The sequence below is a fragment of the Delphinus delphis genome, chromosome 6 (genome assembly GCF_949987515.2).
Source record: "Delphinus delphis chromosome 6, mDelDel1.2, whole genome shotgun sequence".
In the NCBI taxonomy this organism is placed as follows: domain Eukaryota; kingdom Metazoa; phylum Chordata; class Mammalia; order Artiodactyla; family Delphinidae; genus Delphinus; species Delphinus delphis.
In genome coordinates, this window is record NC_082688.1 from 53,430,673 (window position 1) to 53,456,501 (window position 25,829).

The 25,829-nt window shown below is 41.3% G+C and overlaps 1 protein-coding gene across 1 annotated transcript in view; it reads right to left on the minus strand.

Annotated features, from left to right (window-relative positions):
* The window catches only part of LOC132426645 (histone-arginine methyltransferase CARM1-like), a 268,188-nt gene that overhangs the window by 46,244 nt on the left and 196,115 nt on the right, over nucleotides 1–25,829 (minus strand). Inside the window, exons 6-7 of the mRNA XM_060013442.1 lie at nucleotides 5,732–5,909; nucleotides 668–758 (exon numbers count right to left, since the gene is read on the minus strand). Coding sequence (XP_059869425.1) covers nucleotides 668–758; nucleotides 5,732–5,909 — 269 coding nt within the window. The remainder of the gene's footprint in view (nucleotides 1–667; nucleotides 759–5,731; nucleotides 5,910–25,829) is intronic.

The following is a 25,829-nucleotide window of genomic DNA, read 5'->3' on the forward strand; positions in this document are numbered from 1 at the left end:
CCCTCCCACAGGTCCAATATTGTCATTCTCCTCCCCTCCTTCTCCTTATAAAAACCAGTCTCAGGAAAAGAAGGCAGAAGGAATGGTGGTTGCAAACTGGCAGGAGTTTTGTGTTAGTTCTCATTTTACCAGTGGAAGAAACCAAGTCTCAGACGATGAAGTGAACTGCCCAAAGGTCAACAGCTAATTAGTAGGAAAGCTCCAAAAATTTCGGGTCAACTCATATACATGAAGGTATATTGATTGATCTGCTCTCTGACAAAGGCATGTTCTAGCAGAAGCCATAGCCTTGGGCCAAAAGAATGGATGAAGGAAGTGGAAAGGGAGGAACAGCAGGCAGGGGGAGGATGCTATTATTTTAGCCTTAGGGCAGTTTTTTGGATGTTTGATTTTGCCTAACTGGCTCCCTTATTTGTCTATTTCAGCAGTCCTCAACAGGGGGTGATTTTGTCTTCCAAGGGGATGTTCGGTAATCTCTGGAGACATTTTTGGTTGCCACAACTAGGGGGAAGGTGCTACTGGCATCCAGGAAGTACATGCCAGGAAAGGTGCTAAACAGCCTACAGTGCACAGGACAGTCCCTGACCCCAGTGTATGACCCACAGTGTCAACAGTTTAAGAACTCTGGTTTACTCTGAAAGGAGGGGAAGAGAGAAGAGAACGTTACCAAAAGTTGGCTCTGGAGTGGTGTTCCAAGTACAGCTGTTCATCAGAAAAGGGGGCCAGGTGGATGTCGCCGAACGTCGGGAACATCATTCCTATTGAGCAGAAGACAATAGACTCAAAGTTGACTCCTACTGCCTTCTTACTTGAAGACCTGCCACTTGACCTGTTCCATTCTTTCATTCCATCTCAGTTATTACACAGCAGGCTAAAACGTAAACTTGCCTCAAAGCAATGATAAGAAAATCAGGCAGAAGATTAGACGGCATATAAAAAAGAATGTCAAAGCAAGACACAAAGCTACATTATAATAAAAGTTTAGAGTCCTAGGTGAGGCATTTAACCTGGCATATTAGCTTTCTCAGCTACTGGTTGTTTTTTTTTTAACATCTTTATTGGAGTATGATATTTTTTTTAAATTTATTTTATTTTTGGCTGCATTGGGTCTTCGTTGCTGTGCGCGGGCTTTCTCTAGTTGCGGCCAGCAGGGGCTACTCTTTGTTGCGGTGCACAGGCTTCTCATTGCGGTGGCTTCTCTTGTTGCAGAGCACGGGCTCTAGGCTCGTGGGCTTCAGTAGTTGTGGCACGTGGGCTGAGTAGTTGTGGCTCATGGACTCTAGAGTGCAAGCTCAGCAGTTAAGGTGCACGGGCCCAGCTGCTCCGCAGCACGTGGAATCTTCCCGGACCAGGGCTTGAACCTGTGTCCCCTGCATTTGGCAGGCAGATTCCCAACCACTGTGCCACAAGGGAAGTCCCTGGAGTATAAATGCTTTACAATGGTGTGTTAGTTTCTGCTGTATAACAAAGTGAATCAGCTGTACATATACATATATCCCCATATCCCCTCCCTCTTGCGCCTCCCTCCCACTCTCCCTAACCCACCCCTCTAGGTGGTCACAAAGCACCGAGCTGATCTCCCTGTGCTATGCAGCTGCTTCCCACCTCAGCTACTAGTTTTTCTTCCTTTCTGTATGTCCGGTGCTTGGAATTCTGGGCACTTCTTTTATTTATTTATTTTTTCTTTTATTTATTGTAAAAACAACTTAGCTTTGAAAACAACATTCCATCATCCTATCACATTATTATTTTCATTCTTAGACTTTGTCGATGTATAATCATATCGACTATTTATCTTTTTAAGTGCTGTTAGAACCTATGCTTATGTGCAGGCTCACCATCCTCCACGCTGGGAAGCCCGCAGCACTTGTGTTTTGTTCCTGACATTTGCAGTCGCTGGGGGAAAAGGCAGATAACTTAGCAGGCAAACAAACACCTAGGCTGGCAGACCTGGAGTTGGGCCCTTCTGGGCAGGCAGATGTGGCGATCAGCATTATTATTCTCATCATCTAAAAAACCACAGATCTTCATCATCATCATTCTAATAATAATACCTAAAAGTTCTTGTTTATGTTAACTCTGCCTTGAACCTTTTTATGGGCTTCCCATGTATTAATTCATTTAATCCTCACAATAATATAAAGTAGGTTCTATTATTGTATCCATTTTATAAATGAGAAAACTAAGGAACAGGGAAATTTAAATGATTCAGCCATAACCACAGAGCTAATAAGCGGAAGGAAAAAACCCAGGGGTGAAATCTCTTCCAACAGTCAATGGTCTCATACTTTAACGATGCTCCCCTTGATGTCCGTTAAAATAGAACAGATCATTTTAATTACGGTATTTTCAGAGGTGGTCAGAGAAAAACCACGACTGTAACATCATTCATACTTCTCCATGTAAATCTCAAGCACTATCGTTAAAACAATAATGATTGCTTGGTGGTTTTTCAATTTCAAGATACAAGGATATTAAACAACTCTGGAAAAGTCATATGTATCATTATTTGTGTAAACCTGGGAAGTTTCAGAGGAGGATGTTCTGAGCCCAAGCCTAACAGGAATTGCAAAGATATTAGATAAAATGGAGGCGAGGAAATCATCAAAGGTAAAATATAAGAAAAATTCCCAGAGTAGAAGAAAATGAGTCTTCTGATTTAACATACCCACTAAATGTCCAGCACAAGAATTTTACAAGTTTCACACTAAGACAACTAGAAATGAAAAAAAAACTACTAAAAGCATCCAGAGGGAAAAACTATGTCATTTTAAAACTTCAGGAGTCAGAATGGCATTCGACTTCTCAACAGCAACATTGGGTACCAGACGCCAAAAAAAGATGCCTTAAAAATACTGAGTAAAAATTGTTTTCAAGTTAAAATTCTCTACCTAACAAAATGATAATACGAGGACTCGATAAACAGAAACTTCTCAACCACCCTTTCTCCAGAAGCTATTAGAAAATATTCTTTGCTGAAATGAATGGTATAAACCAAGAAAGGGGAAGACAAAAGAATATGGTGGGAAGTCAAAGTGTGGGGTAGCCACGCAATAGGACTAGAGAGCTACCAGTTCATGTGTGGTCGAGGAGGACAGAGCATTACAGGAGAATCCCACAAAATAAATATTTATAGGCAATCTGTCAGACCTGTTAAAGCATGGAAAAAATTAGTCATGAGTATACGGAAAACTAAACTAATGAAAAAACAAGGCAATTTACTCCAGGAAAAACAAAAGATTTCATGAAAAAAATATATAATCATATGCACCTACCATACCACCTGACTCAGCACTGAACAGTACTTACATTGTCATAATGATGCAAACACCAATTATTGATTTAAACAAGTAATAATCTAGGTCTATATTTCCTTCTATTAAAAAAAAATTCTGAAATCCAAAAAGCTCTGCAAAGCAACAGATTTTGGTAAGTTTGCAACATCATTTGATGGCAAAACCTGACCTGAACTGACATGAGTTTATAGTCCTTATTTATCCTACTTGGTATCCGTGTTCATGTTTTGTTGCAGAAATACTATGTGCTTCATTATGGAGGGCTGCCTCAGATCCCACTGGAGGTGTTCAGTAACACATGGTCTATGACTCTATGACCTTCCCAAAGTCCTCCAGATTTTGAATTCTGAAACATATCTGGCCTCGAGGGTTTGGATAAGGGATTGAGGACCTGTATAAATACATTTAGAGGATGGGGGGATGCCTCAAGAAGGGAAGGAGCTGCTACGCAGGAAAGCTAACTTCTCAACCAGAGAGTGACAAGAAGAGCAATATGATAAGTTTACATAGAAATATGTAGGTAACTAAGAGAAGCAACAGAGAATAGAGTTGAAAGGAAAAGCCTTCGGGGAGCAGTCTCTGGATAGGAAGAGGTGTGGCAGAGGGTGACTCATTTTCACTGTAAGCCTTTTTATTGTCATGTGATGTGGTAAGCTATGTCTTATTTTGATGGAAAATAAAAATAATTAGGAAAAAAGTCAATCATCCTCCCCCCAGGAATGCACAGGGTAGAGAGCTGATAAAATCAGTATTCATTTCTACTTGTCTAGTTAAAGATACACAGCCGAGTATAAAATTTCATAACCATTTCAAATACCTGGGGAGAAAGGATGCCCAGATATTAAGTCTAAATATTCGGCTTAGAGGGCAGCTCGACAGATGCATGTTAATTAACTCTGTTTAAAGTCTCATCATCCAAAAGCACCTAACCCTTTGAGAAAAATCCAGAAAAAAAATACAAATATTCTTTCTGGGAGGCCTTGAGGAGGAAATCCAAGCTACTTTGCTCTCATCTCCCATAGTTCAATTTTATCACATGAACACAAGGCCTCCAAGATCATCCTGGGCTGATTTATAACAGGAATGCTAATGGAGTTCTTGATGTTAGGTATACTTTGCCCAAGTTTATTTATTTCTGCATGAGTTTTTTAAAAAAAAAATGCCTATTTCTACATCCCTAAATTTTGAAACATGCAGGAAATGACAAACTTAAAGCTCTACTTATGCATATAGACCAGGTAACCTGGTGAGTAGGAGCTGTAGTTTATTCTCTGTTTTGTCTTCACTGGGTATGACTAGGGAGTCACAACAATAGTACTTTAAAGTAAGTAAAACCGGTAAGGAGCTGCAATTCTCATCAGAGATGCAACTGTTAAAACTGGCCAGTTACCTTCTAACCCTTAATTGAAAAAAATGTGCTGTTGGAACATGCCCACTCCCTCTGGTGAACAGTGGAAAGTCAGTGTGTGTGCAAGGAGTTGTGAGTGTGGGTTTCAGGGTCAGACAGATCTGGGGCCAAACCTCTGCTCTGTCACTTATTAGAGGTGTGTCCTTGCCACGATGCTTTCCCTCATCGTGCTTCAGTTTTCTCTTCGTAAGTGCAGATCGTAATACTGTCTCCCACTAAGCCAGGTCTCAATCTTGGCCCTACTGACATTTTGGGCTGGATAAGCCTTTGATGTGTGTGAGGGCTGTCCTGCACATTGAAAGATGTTTAGCAAGTCCCTGGTCCTTCCCCCTAGGTGCGGGTAGCACCACCTCTGCCAGCTGTGACAACTCAAAAACGTCTTCAGACATCACCATATGTCCCCTGGGAAAGGAGTATAAAATCACCAAGAGCCTCTGCACTAACCCTCCAAATAAACTGAAAACTTTCATTATTCACACTTCGTAAGGTTTTCATAAAATAATTTATGGAAATTGCTTAGCACAGACACTCGTTAAGCACAAACAGAATACTGGACTTTATATTATTATCTCGATTATACGTAGTGACCATAGGGAAAGAGACATACAGTAGGAAGAGAATATGTTAGAAAGAAGAAATGGACACGAGAGAGTTTCTCACATTACAGAAGGTCAACATTTGAAAGGGCTTTAGAGATTACTTCCAGTAATACAGATGGGGAAGCCAAGGTCAAAAGGTCAAGTGTTAGGCCAAGTTAGCTAAGGAAAACAGTGATTGAACTAGGACAAAAACACATAACTCGGAACTGGTCTCCTTTACCGTACTGAATACCACGCAGCCACTGCCATCAATGTCTTTTGGAGACTAGCTCATTTATTATGGGAGAATAGGATGAGAAAATCAGAGAACTGGTTTAATAGAAATGCTCTCTCCTCCTTTCTATAAAGGACTGATTATGGGGGAAGTAAGACAGCATATTTTACAGAGAAGTTAGCCTACTTTCTAAACCAGGAATTGGCCAACTCACCATTTGCTTTCAGCCATTTTTTGGAATGAAGGTAACTTTCCAACATCCTTTCATTGAACAGCATGTATCCCATGGGTTCTGAAATGATCACATCTACAGCCTCAGGAAGTGAGATTTCTTCAATTTTCCCTGGCAAAACAATGATCTTGTCTGAAAGGTGGTTACTTTTCACTAGCATCTGTAAAAGATAGAGTACCAGTACTACTGTTATACAGAATATTATAAAAATTAAGTTTTATAGGTTAGGGGTTGGCAGGGTGATAGGGATGAGAGGGAAGTGACCTATTTGCTTCTATAAATACCATAAAAACATTTTTCTTACTGCACAAACATTTCATGTTTACTATGGATAAATTAGAAGACACAGATATGGAACAAATAAAAACACCTATAACCAATACCACACACAAATAATAACAATTAATAGCTTGATGTAGACCCTTCCGGGCTCTTTATACAAACATACACTTATATGTGCATGTGTGTGAGTATGTGTGGTCCATGTATATGTGTGTGTATATATGCACATGTACTTCGGGGGGGGGGTTATTAATAGTTTCAGCTTATTTCCTAGTTTTCTACTGGCAATAAAGATGCCCCAAAGCTCTGTATAACAATCTTGCATAACTTAACAATCCTGATCCTTATGAAATCATCCCTTGATCTTTTGATTCCAAAAATAAATAATACCATGTTCAGGGCTTCCCTGGTGGCGCAATGGTTGAGAGTCCGCCTGCCGATGCAGGGGACACGGGTTTGTGCCCCGGTCCGGGAAAATCCCATGTGCCGCGGAGCGGCTGGGCCCGTGAGCCATGGCCGCTGAGCCTGCGCGTCTGGAGCCTGTGCTCCGCAACGGGAGAGGCCACAACAGTGAGAGGCCTGCGTACCGCCAAAATAATAATAATAAAAAAAAGTAATACCATGTTCATTAGCCTTTTTTTAGAAGTACATTTTACAGTTATCTATTCTTTTTTCTTTGATGTCCCCTGTATTCTATTTAATAACTTTGAACTCTCTTAAAAGAGGGACCTTGAAGAGAAATATAATTATTACATTTCTAATATATTTCTTCTTAATGCCAAATATGACAAGGTGGCCGTATTATTACACGTATGTCTTTCTACTGCCTGAAAAAATATTTCCTAATAAACATCTTATATGCACCAGCACAAATATATACAGCACATCCCTTTTCAAGTTGTGGTTTCCTGAGACTCTTAGATCTTTGCCCACTGTATTTATATGTAGTCAGAGGCCCTCCATTTTGAATTGTTGGAACTTGACCCTTTCCTCACCCTAAATGCAGTATACCAAGCATCTGTCATGATTCAGTTGAATTTTCTCAATTTCTGATCACTTCTTCCCAAAGCTAGGGTACGTTTCACCTTGAATTCCATCCTCTAGGGTGCTTCTCACCCACATTACACTGCAAGTTTGTTAAATGTCTTTTCCACTTATGCTTTCCTTAAAAGAAATCAAGTAATCTCTGATCTAAGGAAAAACAATGAAGAAACTATTTGTACATGTCATCCACTGTCAACATCTACCCATGCACAAGGACTTGTGGAATTCCATTCTATCAACATTCTACACACGGCTGTCAAGTTCAGGGGTCTGTGGACGCGAGGCCTAAGGGGTAAAGCTTTCGGTGCCCCGCCTGTCTCTGTGCGCTCTCTTCTCAGGAGAGCGCTTCACCTGCAGAGCTGTAAGCGCGGCTCCACCGGGGATGGCTGCCCACACTGCAGCTTCAGGCTTCTCCTCTCACCTGGGCGCTGGCCATTACCTGGACATTCCTACCAACCTGCTTTGTTATCTCTTCAACCTCAACAAGTAAAGAGCCAACCTCAGCTTCTTCTTGAAAACTAACCATTTCTCTGAATTTCTTTAAAATCTCTACATAATCTTGTATTTCCTTGATTCCGTTTTGGTTACTAATGCCATAATCCTCAATATCCCGGAGGCATACATAGTTGCTTCCCATAGACAATTAGTTACTATCTTTTCTTATTTCTACTTTGCAGATGTGTCTCATTTCCACCTTTTCCTTTCTGCATCAACTTGTCCAGTTCTTAAGAGCTTCAAATCTGAAATTTAAAAATAGCATTTATATAATGAAAATGATAATGTCAGTGTCTACTTCACAGGCCTGCTTGAGGCTAAAACAAGATAAAGCATATTAAGGGTCATGTAAGTATTAAATTAGTATTGTCCTATTATTGTTATTAAAGAAAACTGTTCACTGAAAAGGAGAGATGTAGATGAGCCAAAGAATGAAAATAAAAGTAACTGTATTCCCATCATCCGGGTGTAGGCAGGGTGTATTTCCTAGTAGACTTCTGAGTGTATCTCTGTTTATAAAAATATGTACTTCTGGGGTTTCCCTGGTGGCACAGTGGTTAGGAATCCACCTGCCGATGCAGGGGAAATGGGTTCGAGCCCTGGTCCGGGAAGATCCCACATGCCGCAGAGCAACTAAGCCCGTGCACTACAGCTACTGAGCCTGCGTGCCACAACTACTGAAGCCCGCGCACCTAGAGCCCATGCTGCACAACAAGAAAAGCCACTGCAATGAGAAGCCCGTGCACTGAAATGAAGAGTAGCCCCCGCTCGCCACAACTAGAGAAAGACTGCTCGCAGCAATGAAGACCCAACGTAGACAAAAATAAAATAAATTTATTTTTTAAATGTACTTTTTGTAGTAATATTTCATAACCTTTTGTTTCATGTAGTTTGTTTTAGACCACTTTTCTGAATATTTTTTGCATCACGGCATACATAAAAAAATAAGTCATTTTTATGACACACTAGTGTGAATAGGAAAGACTGCCTGCAGTTTGAGACATCTGAGCTGGGGGTTCAGGCCACACAAGACCCTGACCATCTCCCATGAGGGCAAAGGGCATCAAAACCTACTACCTGGCACACTTTTCGGGAAGCTCTGTTTTAGACATCTTTCCATGAATTGCTCTAGAACATAATTTTTATTGGCTGTATAGTATTTCATAGCATACCTTGATTCATTTAACCAACCCCAAGTTACCGGACATTCAGATTACATCAAATGTTTCATTATTACAACACTGTATCGACAAATAACAATGCAATTCAATCTGGGGACATACTTCTCACAACTTTTTTCAAAGTTAAAGGGTCTGGAACTTTTAAGGGTCTCTGGTTCACACTGTTCCACTGCCTATTGGAAAGGTGATTCCGTTTCTAAATTTCAAGCCCTTCCTTAATTCTGCTTATGGGGTGTGACGGTGTCCACACAACCTCAACGTATAAGACTGCCTCATCCACCTGAACCATGATGTTGGAAGGGACATTTTTCTGGCTAAATCTTGCTGGAGGGGCCAATAAGATAGGATGATCAAGTGTGTGTGATATCTACTCTACCTGGAGACTTTACCTAGAATAATCCTAGACTCTTGAACCCTCATGAAGATCACAGATCTAATACAGTTTCAGAGAGAGGATGTTATAAGCTGTCAGAAGGGCAATTTGAGGTTCACAGGAAAGAATCTGAGTCTCACTATTCTCACTGGTAAAGAAGGACATACCACATACATACAGGCCACTGCATCTTGCAACTTCATTTATTTTTTAACCAAATTCAAAGAACACTAGATCAAGAATCTGAAGATACAGATCCTAATCCCGCCTTAACCATCGAAGAGCTGTGTGTCCTTGGGGAAGTCACTTAAACTCTCTTAATTTTATCCCTCTTGCAAAACTGGAGTTCAAAACTGAGTTGTTTTAAGGTTCCTTCTAGTTCTAACATGTCATGATTAGAAAAAAAGCAAAATTTCTGCAAAGTACGTTCCAGGAGTCCATGAACATAAGGAGTTTCATGATCAAATAACACTGGAACTTCTTTATAATATATATCCTTCTTACAAATTCAGTGTCTATTAGCATATTAATGGATTTGAGAAATTCTGCAGAAAACTGTTTGGCTTGGCTAAATCAGACATCCAAACTTACTTGAATACTTTGCAGTTTTTTTCTTGAATGTTTATTTATCTCCCACAGATCAATCTTTCAGAAACAATAAAAATAGTTATTTGATAATCCTACGTTTGAATACAATTCCTCGACAGAGATATTTGAGAACAGGACACAAACTCAACCAATAACATCTCTAAGACACAAGAGCAGCTAATTCCAGATGTGAGACACACTCTATTCTTTGAGTCAGTCTTGTTGCCTTCCTTGCTCTTTGGTTTACAACAGATAGTTCTATGTTACCCTGTCACTTCAGATCCCATTCTTCCAAAACTGAAGTTCAGCACAACTATCCTTTCTAGAGTAATACATAACCAGCATCCAGGAAGAGAATATATTACACTTAAATCATATATAACCATTTTAGAAAACCATGTGGCATTATTCAATTAGCTGAAGATTTCTATAACTTAGAAATATCACTCCCTTTATAAATATACATTCTAGAGAAATGTTTGAACATGTGTATAAGATAACCTGTATTAAAACTTTATAATAATATTGGTAATTATAAAATAAAAATTTAAAATAAACTGGAATTAACTATTCACAGGGAAATGAATGAATAAATGGTATTATATCTAGGGGCCTCCCTGGTGGCACAGTGGTTAAGAATCAGCCTGTCAATACAGCGGACACGGGTTCGAGCCCTGGTCCGGGAAGATCCCACATGCCATGGAGCAACTAAGCCCGTGAGCCACAACTACTGAGTCTGCGCTCTAGAGCCCGCAAGCCACAACTACTGAGCCTGCGTGCCACAACTACTGAAGCCCGCGCACCTAGAGCCTGTGCTCCGCAACGAGAAGCCATCGCAATGAGAAGCCCACTCGCCGCAATTCAAGATAGCCTGCATGCAGCAACAAAGACCCAACACAGTCAAAAATAAATAAATAAAACAAATAAATTTATAAAAAATAATGGTGTTATATCTGTACTATGAATACGGTTGAACAGTGAGAAAAAAGAACTACAGGTATTTGTGTTAACATAAATTAATTTCACAAGCAGAATTTTTGGGAAGAAAAGAAATAGGTTGCTGAAGAATACACAGTATGATTCCTTTTATTTAAAAGGTCAAATGTATTCAAAAGTAAACTGCATTGATTAGGATATACTACTAAAACTCTTTTACGCTAAGATGTTGGTACTTTTGGGAGTGAAGAGAGGGCATGAAATTTGGGAGAAGCGTATAGGAATTTTAATACATGGTTATATTATTCTAGTTGTTACACTGGGTTGTGGGCATATGTGTGCTTTTTATATTTATATTCACCTTTATTTTTGGATGCAAAAAGTATTTTATAATAGGAAATTTAAAATTATACTTTTAATAGAAAAGTTTGAGATAATCATAATAAATGCAGATTTAAAAAGACAAACTGATTTCTGCAATCAGATAGAAGCTAACAGATACGAAAGATTAAAACAAAGCAGCATAAAGGTAATTAATGTCTCTGAAGAGTGGAAAAATCACTCAAAGGTATATTAAAATAAAATTCCCCTGAAGTAAAAAAAAAAATGGAATCTGTTAACAGCAAAAACACATAGTGGTCATAAGAAAATGTCATACGGTAATAGCAACATGGAACTATATTCTGCTCAAGATTTTAGATTTAAAGAAAAAAGAATTAATTCCTTGGGCACCCTGCAGAAAAAAAAAATCACCTTAAAAGTGAAAGAAAATCAGGCTGGCATTAGACTGCTCTATAGTCATATTCATTTTAAAAAGACAACGGGACAACATCTACAAAATTCAGACGAAAAGAAAATTGTGACCAAAAGAAGATTAAATCCAGAGGAGGTACTATTCATATTTTCAACATGAAAGAAATCAGGATAGCACACATAAGCCCTTCCTCAAAAACTGCTTTGCCAAAAGTAAAAAATAAATTCGTATAATTAAGATATGAATTAAATAAAGAATTTGGTAATAAAGAAGCTATATGAAAAAACTAATGGTTTGATCATGGCAGAGCAATAGCGTTCGCTCCAGCTGTGATCTAATTTGCATTGTTTTCCAAGGCCTCCTAGGGTAGACTGCAGGGCTCTGTGGGACTAATGTTGAGTCCTGGATGTCAGAATTTTGGGTGGGTTCAGAGGTCACCCTGAGGTGTGAGAACCACCAGTGAGTTTGGAGCTGTATGAGAGTGGAAGGTGTAGTCCAGGCATGTGATTTTTAGGACCCAGGCAGAGTTCCCGGATAACTCAAGTGGAAACACCTTTCATGGCTCACCAGTCTTCATTGCTACTGCAACAGAATCCCTCCCATGGACAAGGAGAGGTGGTGGAGTTAACATGTGGTTGGCAGAGTTCTACTGAAAAGGAGATTCAGATTTTTATGTGAAGCCAATTTCTATTAAAACTTAACTGAGCTGTATAGTTGATATGCAATGAAATTAACATACTTAAAATGTACAGTTTGGTAAGTTTTCATATTTGTAAAGCCACGGATCCATTATCATAATAACAAACATCCAACACCAATATCTACCTTCTGACATGTCTCCCAGGACCCCCAGGCAATTACAATTGATTTACTTTTTTCCCCACTCAATTAGTGTTTTCTAGACTGTTAATATCATTGGCATCTTAATGTTTACTTTTGTATTTGTCCTTTTCTTTCATGATGCATAATTATTTTGAGAATCATTTAAGTTGCAGGTATGAATAGTTCATTTTCTTCCTGAAAAATAACAAAAGGGGTTTTCTGGTTTGTTTGCAGTTTGGCCACCACAAATAAGCTTACTATGAACATGTGCATAAAATTCTTCATTTGAATATATGGTTTCATGTTCTAAATTGAATGACTGTACCCTTATGCATTCCCGTCAACACTACGGAAGCATTCCAGTTCCCCTATAGTCCTCACCAGTACTTGATTAGTACAGTCAGTAGTTAAAATGTTGCCTGTTTTAAAGTGTGTAGCGGTATCTCACCATAGTCTGATTGCATTTCCCTAATGATTCATAATGTTGAACATATTTATTGTGCTCATTTGCCAGGTGTATGTCTTCTTTGATAAAATGCCTGTTCTTTTATTTATTAACTGAAAAGACAAAAGAAATGTGCTGGAACTTCACTTTTCGTCAGTGACTTTGCTGGGTGGAATCAACGTTTCTGCTATTCACACACACACACAAAAGACTAATGGTTTGAAATGAATCCATTTAATTACAGAACAAATACTAAACAGTTACATGAACTTTGGTTATATTTCAATGAGAATTACATTACACCTTGACAATATACCAATAAAAATAATATATAACTAACAAAAGGTGCAGGAGGAAGGAGGAGGTATGAGGGTGCTGGTGACTTCATTTCTTTCATAGGAAGGAGTGAATTTTTATCATGAGGTTAACAAAATACTTGGTTCCATAGTGAAAGATATTTATATGATCGTTATACTTAGTACGCTTTTCGGTGGGGGGTAAATTTTCTGAAGCAACCTATAAACAAAGCATTAAAGACTTAGTGAAGTACATATTTTAAATCTTGACAATCTAGAAATAATATAACCAGACAAAACTGGGAGTTGCACTAGCAGAGGAAGTTCTTCCACTATTACACTGAGGGTCAGCAGTGCATGCAAAGTAGGTAGTTCAGGAAACAGAAATATGAGTACTAGAGACATAAAGTTACCACGGTAATCAGATAAAGAAATTAAATAACAGAAGTTCAGAGTAGTTCACACTGGGAAATGTGATCAGGCATGAGTGGAGTGAGTGCAAGATGATTACTTTTTATTTTAGACTCTCCTATACAGTTTGATTCCCCTTCCTCATGTTCAAGTATTACTTTAATTTTAAATAGTGAGCAGTCCCCCAAACAACAGAATACCTAAACCATTCTCTCCTTTTAACCCTGTTCCTTAGTGGGCATTCCAAATATCTGCTTAAATATTTTAAAAAGTCATATTAACCTTACTGTTAGAAAATTCATTGGCTTTAGTTTACTTCAACAGAATATGTATGCTAAAGTTCTTTACTAACTTGCTGCTCTGACCCCATCATTTTATAACTCAGGAAACGGAGTCCTGGGGAGGTCAGTGTCCAAGCCCAGGACACACTACAAGGCAATGGCAGACTTGGGAGAAGGTGATTGTATCTATCAATGTGTTTAAACAAGTTTAGTTTGTAACTGTCATCAGAGCTGGTAGCATTATGGGTTGGCTGCTTTCTGAGAAGGTTCCGAAGAGGAAGTACCTGGTCACTGTCCCTCCCCCTTTTCCTGTCCCTCCGTCAGCATGCAGCTGCCTCCTGCCTGTAATCAACACTGAGCATCCCATATGACCCCTCTTGGGCTACTGGTGTGTCATTCATAGTGTGCAGAAACCAGGGCCTTCTGGAATCTGCAGCCACGAAAGAGTAAATGGGCCCCCGGAGGAATCAGTGACAGCTGTGAGTACAAAAAAACCTTTGCAAACAAGAGCTAGCTGGCAGGGCAAAGAGGACAACACACAGAGTGAGAAAGACAGGGAGTGACAGATGCAGAAGGATGGGAAGGAGAGGCAAAGAGAGGGATGTCTTCTTGTTTCTCTTTGGGGTGACTTACGGGCAGAGTTCTTTGTACGGAGTGATTATACACCCCTTTATCGCTGCAGAATCGCCAAAGGTGGCAGAAGCAAGTAACGTGAAGCTTTCATGAGGGAAATGCTGCCAATCCTATAGTTTGGCTGCCAACAACAACAAACACATTCTGGCAACTTTAATACTCATAGTTGTTTCCCTCTGATGATGTTCCAGAATGCTCAACGACTGGGGAATGAGAACATCAAGGAGGCAGACAAGCTGTGTAGACTTAGAAAGGATGCTTTGACTAAGTTATAAAATAAGCACTAAGAAATATGTAATGTCTGCAGAAGCAACTCAGAGTTGTATATACGTGTGTGTGTGTGTGGGTGAGAGGGGGGTTTGAACCTTTGTACATCCTATTAGCCAGGTAGTTTGCCCTCCCTTGGAAGGTTAAGTTGTCCCCTGTAGACTGTAAAGTATCTGACAGCAGGGGCCATGTCTACTTTGCTTGTCCAGCAGAGTGTCTGGAACATCGAAGGCATCTAGTAAGTATTTGTTAATTACCTCACTAAAGGTGATATGGCAGCCCTTGGAAATCCAGCTTCCACCTTCGTTTGAAAAGATGATTCTGTGCCCTTCCCTTGCTCTTTGCTGCTCCTCTAGTAGCACATAAATGGAGGGTAAGTAGGTAAAAGGAATTTGGGGGATATTCTTTACGTCTCTCTAAATGCTGGCATATTTGGCAACAGAGAGAGGACAATTTAGGTGTTTCAGGAAAGTTTTTAAATTATGATATTTTAAAATGGACAAAAAGGTTACTGTGTGTCCTGTGGTGCATACCCTTTCACGGTATCTTGGCCTTCCAGAGTCTTAGAGCTATTTTTCAACCCTGTAAGCAAAACTAATGATGACGCAAGTAATTCTTGTCCTTAGAAATGGAAAGGAATTATATCTGGTAGAATGCAAATGATTACTGCCCTACAGATAGACCAGTCTTGCACCTATCTGTAAATTCTTTCCAGCATTCCTCATTGCCTATAGATGTGGTTCTTTGACTTCTCCTTTGAACAGGTTTAATATTGTACCCATTTAACCTATTAATGAGTTAAATAAAATAGTTCACATTAATTTAATATTTGTATGCAGTCATGACTTTACATTAAAAAATTATATTTTAGCATTTTAATATACCATTTTCACTTTAGTGCTGGGACTTATTCTGTCACCTCTTCATGACTTTTTTCCTCTTCCCTTTTCCTTGTAGGTGTAATGTACAGCACATTAGTTACGAGTACTTGCTTTGCAGATAACTGACCTGACTTCAAATCTCTGCTTCTCTATCTCCTAGTAATCTTGGTTAAATTAATCTCAAGCCTCGGTTTCCACGTATGTAGAACAGGAATGATATCAGCACCTACTTTATGGGTTGCTCTGAGACAATGAGATAATGCATGAAAAGTGATTATACATGGCTTGGCACATAGCAAGTGCACCACAGATGCTAGCTATTAACCCTCTTTTTTTTTGCCCTGTGGTGGGTGAACCAGGCTGTCTGCGATCAGTGTCTAGTAGGAGTGGCAGTGCGGAAGTAGGCAGTTGGTCAAGTCACCAGGCAGCAATTCTCCTTGGCCATAAGTTTCCCTTTCTATGCTTTCCCCAGAAAGCCCCAAGTAATTTATACTTCGTGTGGCAATTGCTAGTTGCCTATCCAAATCCATTCTTGCCTTTCACCTTATTAATAAAATGCCTATATTACTGTGGGCCACAATGGACCAGCTGAAATACTATATCTCCCAGCCTCTCTTGCAGTGAAGTGTGGCTAATGCCCAAGTTCTTCTGGCCTCTGAGATGAGAGCATGAATTTGTTGGGAGGGACTTTCTGGGAGGTTCCTTGAAGGAGGGAGGAAAAGCTAGGGAAAGACATTTTTGAGTCTTCCCTTTATCCATCCTATTGGCTAGAACATGGATTTGTTGGCCGAAGCTCCAGCAGCCAACTTGGACATTGAGGTGACTTGCAAGAGATAAACCATGTACCAGGCTAGTGCAGCAGGAAGATGCAAGAAGCCTGGGGTTCCACAAATTTTGTGGAGCTGCCACACTGCCTTAGGTTCCCTCAACCAGACTTCCTTTGCATGGGATAGAAAAGCTCCTGTGTGCTTAAGTCAGTGTTAATTTGGGTTTTGTGTTAGTTACATGGACGTGAACTAACTGATAGATGTTGCGTGTCTTGTTCAGCCCAAGGGGCCTCTTAAGCGTGTGAGTCATAACAGAACCATGTAGTTTGAGAACTCAGATCAATTTCTACCCTTTTGCTTTCAGCTGAGTTACTTGTGGGCTCCAAGGGAGCACATGGTAGTAGAGGACCTGTGTGGATGGGTGAAGAGTCCTCTTCTGTCTATGCTTTTCCCCTTATACAAATGAGTCATTTCTCCAGTGAGGCATTTTTTTCCATCCATAAGCAATCTTCAGGGCTGTGAGTCTCCGGTGCAATTATGGTCATTAGAGAGATGTTAAATAACAGCATATGAATACAAAAATTAAATTTTGATTTGCCTCCTCTGGGCAGATACAGCAACAGTATTTAGTTGTATGATTACATAACTATGGTTATGGTTAGGTTATATAATTATATATTTATATGATTATATTTGGTGGCTTTGCTTTTAGTAGAATCAATAATAACGTTAGACCCTTACCTATCACAATGAGTGTCCCATTTATTTTCTCATATCTATTCCGTAACACTGAGTGAGGTGTTAATATTATTTCTACTTTACAGATACGAAAACTGAAATTCAGTATGATTAATTCTATCAAGGTTACTCCTGTTCCGCTGTACCAACTGGTCGCTAAAGGAATGCTTGACTGAACTGAGATTTTTTAATGGCAAACGTCATTTAACAGTATACAACAAAGGGCGTCTGAAGTTAGAGCTTTCAATACATAAAAATGACCGACAAATTATATTCTTCATTCTGCTGATTTGGAAGTTATAAAAACAATACCAGTAAACTGGCTATTGGTCAAAACAATGTGAGGGGCCTTGTTGAAAAAAATTATGCATCTATAAAATAATTCTGACAAAGCAACATTTTAACAATTTAAATATGAAGGAAGTGGGATTATTTGGATTGCATTTTCCACCAAATATGTGAGTATAAAAACTGTCTCAGGTGTCAACCAAATTTCAAATGTTTCATCTTCTCAAATGTGAAATTCAGCTAATTAGCCCATCCTTGGCTTTGAGAGCAATTAGTGACCTGAGAATATCTAGTGGTGCGATCTCCAGGCAGCTCTACAGCGCTCTGAAGACAGCAGATGAGTAGATGGGATTGTTCCTCCAGGGTGAGGGCGGATAAAACGCCTATGTCACAAAGATGTAGCCGAGGCATCCTGAATTTTCTTTTCTCCAGGTCCCTTTCGAGAATACCCAGTCTAAAAAAGCTGCCTATGAAAGAACCACATTTCTAAAAGTTCATCCAAGCAGTATTATGAATAGGTGGAAGTATGTGTAACAACCACAAACAGATCTAAAGAAGTGTCAGCTTGGGCAGAACTTCATTACGGAGTGGCTATAATTAGGAGCTTATAGAATAAACACACGGACGCAGCAGGGCTCTAATAAGAAACTAGGCCTGAATCAAACACGTTTACTCTACTCTTAAAACTCACAGACTCTTAGCATCTGCCTCTTGATACGTGTTCTTCCTCCTTCCCCACACCACTTCCCTTCTTACAGGGATGGTTCAGTAACACTGGACGTTTCAGAACTTCTTCCACATCTGAAGCCCTCTGGCTTCAGAGGAATATCCATCCACAGAGCATCTTCCTTCCAAGACGATCCCAAACCACACATTGTCCCAGTTAAGCTTGCCACAGAAAATTTCATCCCCAGGCTGTTAGTGCCTTCACTGACTTGTTATCTCCCAGAAATGTTTCAGCAAACATTTGCTGAACATTTGCAAAGATCTGACTAAAAAGGGACCTGGTGAAGTATTTCTAGAAGACCCTTCATCTCTTTCTGCCAGTTATCAGTGACCTTAGTCCTCCTGCTAAGAAGTCCTAACTTAAAGGTGAAGGATGCTTTTCCCTCTTTGCATTTCCTTCTCTCGATTTCTTTTTGTGTGTGTGTGTGGTGGGGGGGGTCATGGTGGCTGTGTCGGGTCTTAGTTGCGGCACGCTGGATCTTCCTTGAGGGACGTGAGATTTTTCATTGAGGCGCCGGCTCTTCGTTGGGGCGCGTGGGCTTCTAATTGTGGCATGTGGATTTTCTCTCTCTAGTTGTGTCACGTGGGCTCCAGGGCATGTGGGCTCTGTTGTTTTTGTGGCACGCAGCCTCTCTAGTTGAGGCACGCGAGCTCAGTAGTTGCAGCACGCAGGCTTAGTTGCCCCACAGCATGCGGCATCTTAGTTCCCCAACCAGGGATCAAACCCGCATCCCCTGCATTGGAAGGCAGATTCTTTATCACTGGACCGCCAGGGAAGTCCCCCTTCTCTTGATTTGTTTTACTCTATAACTTCACAAAGACACCGTGACAAAATAAGAAATATATTTGATCCCTGCCCCTGGTGCCCCGACACAGAGCTCCTAAATCCCCTGGAATTTCCTGGGTGATAGAAGCATCTTTTGTTCTAATGAGCTGACTCTTGTTGGGCTCCTGGATAACTTCAGGATGGAGGATGGTCACCAGAAAGATCAAGCCATGATTAGAAGCTTGGAGTGTTTAGTCCCATCCCCCATCGTCCAAGGATGGGAGAGGGGCTGGAGATTGGGTTAGTAATAATCAATCGTGATCGTTCCTACATGATGAAGCCTCCACAAAAATCCCTCATCTAGGGAGTTCAGAGAGCTTCCAGGTTGGTGAATGCATGCACGTGCCAGCAGCACACCCCAACTCCATGGAGACAGAAACTGTACTTGGGACCCTTCTAGACTTCACCCTATGTACTTCTTTATCTGGCTGTTCATCTGTACCCTTTATAATATCCTTTATGATAAACTGATAAATGTACGTAGATGTTTCCTTAAGTTTTGTGAGCTGTTCTAGCAAATTACTGAAACTGAGTGGGTTTGTAGGAAACCCTGACTTAGTAGCCAAGATGGACAGAAGTATGGGTACCCTGGGGACCCATCACTTGCAACTGGTGTCTGAAGTGAGGGCAGTCTTGTGAAGCTGAGCCCTTAAACCTGTGGAATCTGACACTAACTCCAAGTAATTAGTGTCAGAATTGAATTAAATTATATGACACCCAGTTGGAATCCAGAGAGTTGGAAAATTGGTTGGTATGGGGGGAGAAACCCCACACATTTGGTGTCATAAGAGCTGTGAGTAGAGAAACAGTTTTCCTTTAACACATATGCACAGTGATGATGCCTAGTCTTCTATCTTAACATGTGGGGAGATACTCAGATAATTTCTCAGTATTAATAGAGTTGACCTCATGTGTCCCCCTTGTTTCACAGGGTTTGTTTATAAAACAGACTCAGGCTCTCATTTGAGTCTTGAGTTCAGTTTGAGATAATGCAATTTAGAATATACAAATATTGGCACTGAGCTCCAAGAGAGTAATTAAAGGGTAGGTTGTCAGAAACTCGAGTGATTGTAACCATTTAGCCTGAAGACAGAAACCTTGGGGTTTATAGGTTTATAAAATGTGATGGAAGAAGTGAAAGCATAGAAGGGACCTCCAAGATCACAATCATAGTTCAATGACCTCATCGTACAAGAGAGGAAACTGAGATGCAGAAAAGTGATGACTTGTGAATTTCAAGAAACCAAGGAGCAACCCAGTCAAGGCTAGAAGCTGAACTCACTGTCCCCCATCAGGAGGAAGATCCGAGTTGCTAGATCAGTCAGGATCCAGACTGTGCCTCACAGATTTGCTGAATGACACTTGCACATCGTTTCCTTGTCCTGGCTTTGCGCAGATAATTCAACCACCTTCTCCATCACTAGCTGCTATGCAGACCAGCTGAGGAATTCTCCTGCTGATTTATTAGTCTCTAGTGGGCTGTGTTCCATATAATTTTCAAGCAAAGGACAGGAAAGATTCCTACTAGCTAGGAAGTTGTGTGAAACACAGAGGTTAAAACAACATCTACCCTGAATAATACATTTAAAAAGTCACCCAAAGCATGTTATTCAACCTGGCACCCAGATTTAAAGATTGCCAGATGGCCCAGCCTGGCCTCTGAGGAAGAAATGTCACATTGCTCTTACCTTCTTTTTCCTGACTTGCACTGATAATACCACAAAGGAGTAGAGTAGAAAACCACAGAACTGCAGCACTCAATTATGCTAATAAATAAAGGTAAGCCACTCAGGCTGAATGCTCTCTCTATACCTGGATACAAAACACAGCATTTGTATATGTAATACCAAATTCCCTAAGCATTTCTAAGAAAGCCAGAAACCTCAGGAAGAGATCAAGAAAGGGGAGGGGTTTCAAATACTTCCCAGGGCAAGCCTTTCGGGACCCAACTATGCGAATGGCATGATAAAGTGTAATCTACCAAATATACTATCTCACAAAGCCAGATGGACTTTTAATTCCAGCCCCAGTATCACTCTGAATTGTCCCTACGTTTGGTTTAACCAATCAGTTCAAAGATTAGGTATCAGGCACAAAGTGCTCTGCTCTGTTGTACTACATGACGGCAGAGCATTACAAATACGACCAAGCAGAGGCCCTGGCCACTACAGGTTAGTGAAGGAGACAGACATACACACGGCCAAAAGTAACAGCTAAGGCTGATGCAGGGCTTACTTATGTTCTGCACTATCTCAAGTGCCTAATATATTCATTTGTTTAATCACAATATCTCTACAAAGTAGGCTATATTTTTAATTCTATTTTGCTAATGTGGAAAAGGAAACTAGGTAATTTGCCAAGGGTCACCGTGACAGGTTGATTGTCTCTCCCCCCCTTAATTAATATGGCTGAAGTCCTAATCACCAGTACCTCTGAATGTGACCTTACGTGGAAATACAGTTGTTGCAGATGTAATTAAGTCAGGTTGAAGTCATTGGAGTGGGGTGGGCCCCTGATCCAACATGACTGGTCTCCTTATCAAACAAGGGAAATTTGGACGCCAGCATGCACGCAGAGAGAACACCATGTGAAGATGTAGGCAGAGATTGGGTTGCTACAGCAGAAGCCAAGGAACGCCAAAGATTCCAGCACACCACCAGATGCTAGGAGAGAGGCATGGAACGCATTCACCCTCGTAACTGTCGTAAGGAACCAGCCCAGCCGACACCTTGATCTCAGTCTCCTAGCCTCCGGAACTGAGACAATAAATCCATGTTTAAGCTACCCAGCGGTACTTTGTTACAGGAGCCTCAGCAATAGAGTCACCAAGCCAATAAAACATGAACAGAAACCCAAGCAGTCTGGTGCCGGAGTCTGCATTCATAACCTTTTCACTAAACTGCTTACACTATTTAAAGCATTGAGCTAAACACCATACGCTTCCTTACATATAAGGCAGAAAGAGAGCCACATAAGGGACATATAAGCCAAGTCAGTTCAAAGAAAGATGTTGAGTAACTTAATACAAAACATTCATTCCATAGAGCACTTGTTGAGAACTTACAACTGTAGAGACTCAAAAAGTGTAAGGTGTGTCTCTATTTTCATGGAACTTAATAATCTAGTTGGATCTCTGAGCAGCTAAATGAAAATGTACTGAATTAGGGAGGCCTGACATCACAAGTTTATAAAATCCAGAAGGTCACGCAGGAGCTATGAGGTTAACACTGGGGTAGGAGGAGATTCTGAGCAGAGAAAACAACGAGTATAACGTCACAAAATCACAAACTGGAGATGGCAAGGCAAGGAAGAGAAGGCCCAGATGTCGAATAAACCATGTAAGGCTGGATTAGTGCCACTAACGTCTAGAAAGCAGCCCTGGGCTAGAGCCTGCCGCCTCTGCTGCTAGCCCAGGCCACCCTCTTGTCACCACACTGATTTCTTGCTCCTCATTCATGTCCACTCTGGCTGCCTGACTCCTCAGATCTAATCCTCAGCTTCTATGACCATCTCACACCTGCCAGGCTTTCCACCCCCTGCTTCAAGGGCTTCTTGGCTTTGTCTCCAGCTTTTTTGGGGGTAAACCATTTAGTTCTTTTCTCTGGTTCCACACACCTGGCCACTAGGGAGCTGGGACAGCCAAGTCTGCCTGGGTCAGGCAGTTAAGGGAGGGGAAGGGGCCAGGCCACTTGTCAGGATAAGGGGAGGGAGGTGAGTTGTTATGGGCTAATTGTGTACCTCCCCCGCCCCCCAAGTTCATATGTTAAGAGTCCTAACCCCCTAGCACCTCAGATGTGCTGTATTTGGAGAGAGGGGCCTTAAGGAGGTAATTAAGTTAAAATGAGGTCATTAGGGTGGGCCCTAATCCACACACAAACACAGACCCTAGTCCTGACAGAGACACACACAGAGAAAAGTCCATGGGAAGACACAGGGACAAGACAGCTGTCTACAAGTTAAGGAAAGAGGCCCCAGAAGAAACCGACCCCGCTGACACCTCGATCTTGGACCTCTAGCCTCCAGAACTGTGAGACAATGAATTGCTGTTGTTGAAACCACTCAGTCTGTGGTACTTTGTTATGGCAGCCCAAGGAAACTAATATACAGGTGATATAGGAAAAGGAAAAGGACATATTTGTCAGTGAATCCTCTCTGTCTCTGGGGCAGCTCTGGTTCCTGGAAGAGAGTCAAGATCAAGAGACTGGGCCTTTCTGCATGCCAGCTGTGGGACAAAGCCCCCAGCCAATTAAGGCTCTGGGAAGCGGGAGGCTCAAGAGAGATGGCTCTTATCACCGTCCCCTCCTCTTACTATAAAGACTGAATCAGACTCACCTTTAGGACTGTTGTCACAATAAGGTTAAGTGTGATTCCAAACACCTTGCCCATCTCCCCAACACACATATTCGTTTTCTCAGAAGCTGTCATTTATCCCAGTTAGAGTTCAAGGCCTAAAATGCAAAGGGATTAAGAGGGTGAAATTCAGTAACACAAGAGTAACCCAGCTGATCAACCAACAAGGGAAAGTGAGTTATTTCTTCTTCCCTGTTTTGGCTGGAAAAGCAGGAGGCATTGGGTTCTGGAAACAGGAGGAGTGTTCACAACAGAGACGAATGCAGTGTGTGCGTACGTGTGTGTGCATGTGTGTGTGTTTGGGAAGACGGCTACAGAGATGGCACCTGGAGACACAGCAGTAAGATTTTTAAACATCCTGCCTAGCATTGGCCTTATCCACCTTCAACAGGGTCGTTGTGCAAGCATTTCTGTTTGCACTCACACCCACTCGCTGCTGAGCTTCCGAGGATTTATGAAGATTTCCTCTGTGACTTCATTATAAAGGTGCTTCCTTCCCAAGGGATCCATTCATCAAGGTACCATGGTAGTGTGCTTCCTGCCTTTGGCCTTGCCACGAAAGCCCTTTCAAACAAACTGTGCAGGGCTGCAACGCAGAGCGTGCTGCCTCAAGCACACGAATTAAATTAAACGTCATTCAGTAAGTATGAGAAATAGGCTGTCAAGGCATCAGGAGGAAAGTGAAAAATTCAATTTGTCCTGATCCTTCCTTGACATCATCTGCATATTTGGAGCTCCTGGGATCTGCTCAGAGTGAAACATTTCTCCAGGAGAGGGGCTGTGTCTTATTCTTCCAGAATATCCCCTAGCGCCAAGCCGGGGTCATAGTAGCACTCAGCAAATGCACGTTGCAGAACTATTCACAGTGTCACCATAAAGCTGTTGTCTGGCAGGTGCAACCTCATTCCAAAGTAACAAGCAGCCATTTCCAGGTTTAATACTAAACGGTGTTTGCCACTGACTGCGATTTGCTAGTAACCTCTTGCCCGTTTACTGCAACTTTACTTTCACCTAAGTAAGCGTGTGGAACAACGCTGGCCTGCCCAAAGCATTAATGTACCCTTGTAAATAATGGGGCTTTGTGTTCAACTTGGAATAAGAACAGCCAGTAGCATTTGGATGATGCTTCACGGCTTGCAAAAGGCTTTCACATGCTTTATCTTATTTAGAGCCAGGCGGGTACGTGTTTGAGCCTTGCGTTGATTTCACCTGAGCAGGACCTGCTCTTCCTGGGAATTTCTGGGCAATTCTTCCTCCCCTATTCTAATCCTGCAATGCTGGTGAGGCTGCCAATTACAGCCAGCTTCCCCCCACCGCCCAAGCCACAGCAGTGGGCCTGGGACCCAGGCCAGGCAATCGCAGCACTCCCATTCCCCGGACAACAATGATCAGAAGGATAGGTAGCGAGACTAATCAAAATCCTTTCCCGAGATTTTTTCAACGTAGACCTGGGGGAGAAGGTTACTTGTCTTCTGAGTCATGCATCTGAAAGGATGTTATTCAGGGGCTGCTGCTGGTCCTCCCCGCCACATGTAGATGGACTGTCTATGGTAGGAGCATAAATCCAACACAGAGAGAAGGAAGCAGAGGTAAAGTGGGGGAGGAGAGAGAGAGGGAGAGGAAGGGGGAGGGGGGGAGAGAGGGAGACAGAGAGAGAGAGAGAACGAACCTCATTTGGATGGCTAACCGCTTCCCCTCTGGACTCCCTGGTTATGTGAGGCAATAAATTCTTTTTTCTCTTAAGCCAATGTGAGTTATACTTCTGTGATTTGCAACCTAAAGCCTGACTAACAGATTTTACAAAATTAGACTTATCTTTGAAGTTGAAGAAACCAAACTGTTTTCCTATTGTTCACAAATATTCTCTTCCCCTTCCTGTGACCCATTCCCGTCAGGCTTGGTCATGCGAGTTGCTTTAGTCAATAAAATAAGCCATAGCCATGGACATGGGAGCAAAAAAATAAACCTTTTGTTGTTGTTAGGCCCCAGAAGTTGGAGTTTTTTGTTACTGTAACAGAACCTTGAAGAAAAAGCCTTGCCTATTCTGACAGATACACCTACATTAAATGCTACAGCCCATATATCAACCTAGGCTGTTTGATTCCAAATTCTACAGTCCTTATTTACACTATGCCAGGCTGCTTGTGGTAAATCTAAGCTAAGTTTTCCAAAGTATCGCTGAAAAATAAAAACCATAACACAACACAACAAAACAAACCACAGTCTCATGGAAAACCGTAGGTAGTGCCAGAATGACTGATATAAACAATAACCAAGCTAATAACAAGAACAGCTAACATTAACGTCCACTAAAAGGGAGCCTTAATGAGAGCAGAGACCTAGGATATCGTACTCACTATTCTATCCTCAAAAGTTAGCACAGTGCCTGGCACGCTGTGACGCTCAATAAATATCTGTTCGACGTTAAACGGAAGAGTTCCGTTTGCAGACTCTACGCTGAATGGTTTACACACTCTCATTGTATTCATTTACTCGACAGAAATGTACTGTGCACCTCCTACGTGCCAAGCACAGTTGTAACCACTGTGGACAATGGAGACAACACAGACCAGGTCTCTGCTCTCACACCCCTCTATTCTACAGTGCGGTTGCTTATGTCAGCATTACTGACGTCTGGAGCCAGATAATTCTTTGTTGGGGCTTCTGTCTGGAGCATTTGAGGTGCTTAGCAGCAT